We start from the raw sequence: 2,500 nt of genomic DNA on the forward strand, positions 1-2,500 counted from the left end.
CGTGCGTGCGTGCGTGCGTGCGTGCGTGCGTGCGTGCGTGCATCTGGCCGTCCGTGCGTGCCTGTATATATATATACAGTGTATATAGGTGAATATGCGTATGAACGGTCACAGATGAGCAGAGAACATGCACGCCCTCTTCCGGATCATAACGATTTCGGGTCATCGGTGATTTGAGTTTCTATGCTCGTCAGTAAACTAATTCGTTGCTGGCCTACATGAGATGAAATGTGATGCGCGCATATACCGTCAGCATAGTAATCACAAAATATACTTTGAATATAGAACGCTCGTCTTAATGCGGACATAGATTAGCGCATATAGCTGTCTTTACGTACAGTATCCCTTGATGCTACCAACGTCAAATATTTCCTATATTGACCTATAACCGCTTGTGCGAGATAACCTCACAACGAATGGATAGCGTTGCTAGGTCTGACAAATTAGGCCAGTTCATATGCCTTTTACCTGAGTGCGCCAAAATGTCGACTTTGCGTCACATTATTGCAAAGCATGGTCTTTAGAACGTCCCATCGCAACACCGATTGGTTAGGTTGGACAACTATACACATTAACGGCACGTTTGTATGGCACGAAACTATGTTTGAAGATCGCTGTACGGGTCGCGGTTTCTTATATCTAGATAACATTAACAATATCCTACAAGGTAATCATATGTAACTGCGTGACAGAGGCAGGCAATGCCATATGGCCATATGCGACAAATGCCCCGCGCAGGAACAGACATTTATATATGCCACACAATGTTCTTGCCTGCAGGTCAACGTGGTTGCCTAACCTGTATGAAATATTCTATGTACCTTGCTTAAACCTTGTGTGTGCTGGGAGGGGGCTCAAAGTGTTATTTATGAACTGGTGTCTGTTCTGTCGTCGTGATTTTACTGTATAATTAACTGCGCCTCAATGGAACCCCAAATATGCCTTTCATAGACATGCAGGCGTCCGTTCTATAGAGGTGTCCGCTAGCACAGGTTGAACTGTACCATTAAGAAAATACCGACGCGCGTGGTTATTTATTTAAGACTTGGGGCTAATCCACCTTCACGGTACACTCCTTATATCCCGGGTCCACCCAGTATCCTGCTTGCGTGGAATTTCGGGCGGTAAGCTGCATGCTGCATGCATTCTCTCACCTACCCCGAGGTGACGAAACTATCCGGTATTTGTTGGTTGAACAATTCATGCGAGTATTTTGCATAGCCGGCATATCTACGTCCAGACCCTCCACATAGTCAAAATATACTGGACAATACTGCTATATAAATATACTGCAAGATAAAGCTTGGTAGAATTAGGAATACAGCATGAACTAATAATGAAATTAAACTGTAATGTGTTAAATATGTTACAAGAGCTATATAATATATATGATACATGACAGCAACCTGGTAAAATGCATATTTCCATCTTCCATCTCCACGGAAGTTTCTGTATGTATTCCTTTAACAATTCCAAACTCCAAGGAATGGGGCACGAGGTATTAGTATTTCTCCGTTTTCTTGCCACACATAATTTACGAGGTTGGTATAAACCTAGCGTAAAAAACAGGATCGGTTAATGTATCCGAGCAGGCCGTGTAAAGAGTGGTAGCTAAGAGCTAATGCTAAAGAGAGATTTAGACGGATCGTTGTTGTTCTACACACCGCTTTATAGCGAATAAGCGAATAAACACATTAAACACACAAGCGAAGCGAACATAAAACTAAATCGTGAAAGATCCTTTAGAGTTGATGTGGAAGATGATTTCGCACGTACACACACGTGCACACACATACACGCACATGCACACGCACTTGCGCATATACATACACACACGCGCACGCACAGACGCATGCACATACGTACACACACGTCCTTCTCTCTCTATCATTCTACTATCTCTCATCCCAGTATTCTAACGTGTAGGCTATGGACTTGAAAGCCGCATCAGAGAGACCCTAATTTCATGTCACAACATAGCTTTTTAGGGAATGTTATACGTGTATATGTATATAATGTATATCTTTCTATTGCAGGTCTGCAATTGCTTCACGCCTTTAGCAGACTAAGGTATGAAACTTATATAGATTTTTCTCATAATGAAGCCCTTTAAGCAGTCGATCCTAGAATCCAATATACTAGATATAGATATATAACATGTGTGATAAAGGAAAACGTGAATCAACATGATATCATCAGACAATATATGTTCATAATAATAATATTCATGATCACAGGTTCGAAGTACAAGAACAAAATTGCATCATAACTGGGTAAACTACGTTATGGTCTCAATTTAAAGCTATAAAAGATAAAAAGAACAAGATATCGTCCACGAATTAATAAGAAACGCGTATGGAATATAAATAGGAAGAATGCTGTCACAACTATGACTCATATACTCGCAGGCGTGAATAAAAATAATTGAATTGTATTCAATTCCAATCAAATCGTAGATATAACTCGCGGAAGCTTTTTATCAGAATTGTTAACTCGCTAC

The 2,500-nt window shown here is 40.8% G+C and overlaps 1 protein-coding gene across 1 annotated transcript in view; it reads left to right on the forward strand.

The window, feature by feature from the left end:
* LOC106808729 (formin-J-like) overlaps nt 1-2,500 on the forward strand; it is a 46,747-nt gene that overhangs the window by 20,671 nt on the left and 23,576 nt on the right. The window contains exon 5 of the mRNA XM_014811561.1: nt 2,037-2,070. Within this exon, the coding sequence (XP_014667047.1) occupies nt 2,037-2,070 (34 nt within the window). The remainder of the gene's footprint in view (nt 1-2,036; nt 2,071-2,500) is intronic.

Source organism: Priapulus caudatus, unplaced genomic scaffold (assembly GCF_000485595.1).
Source record: "Priapulus caudatus unplaced genomic scaffold, Priapulus_caudatus-5.0.1 Scaffold300, whole genome shotgun sequence".
Lineage (NCBI taxonomy): Eukaryota > Metazoa > Priapulida > Priapulimorpha > Priapulimorphida > Priapulidae > Priapulus > Priapulus caudatus.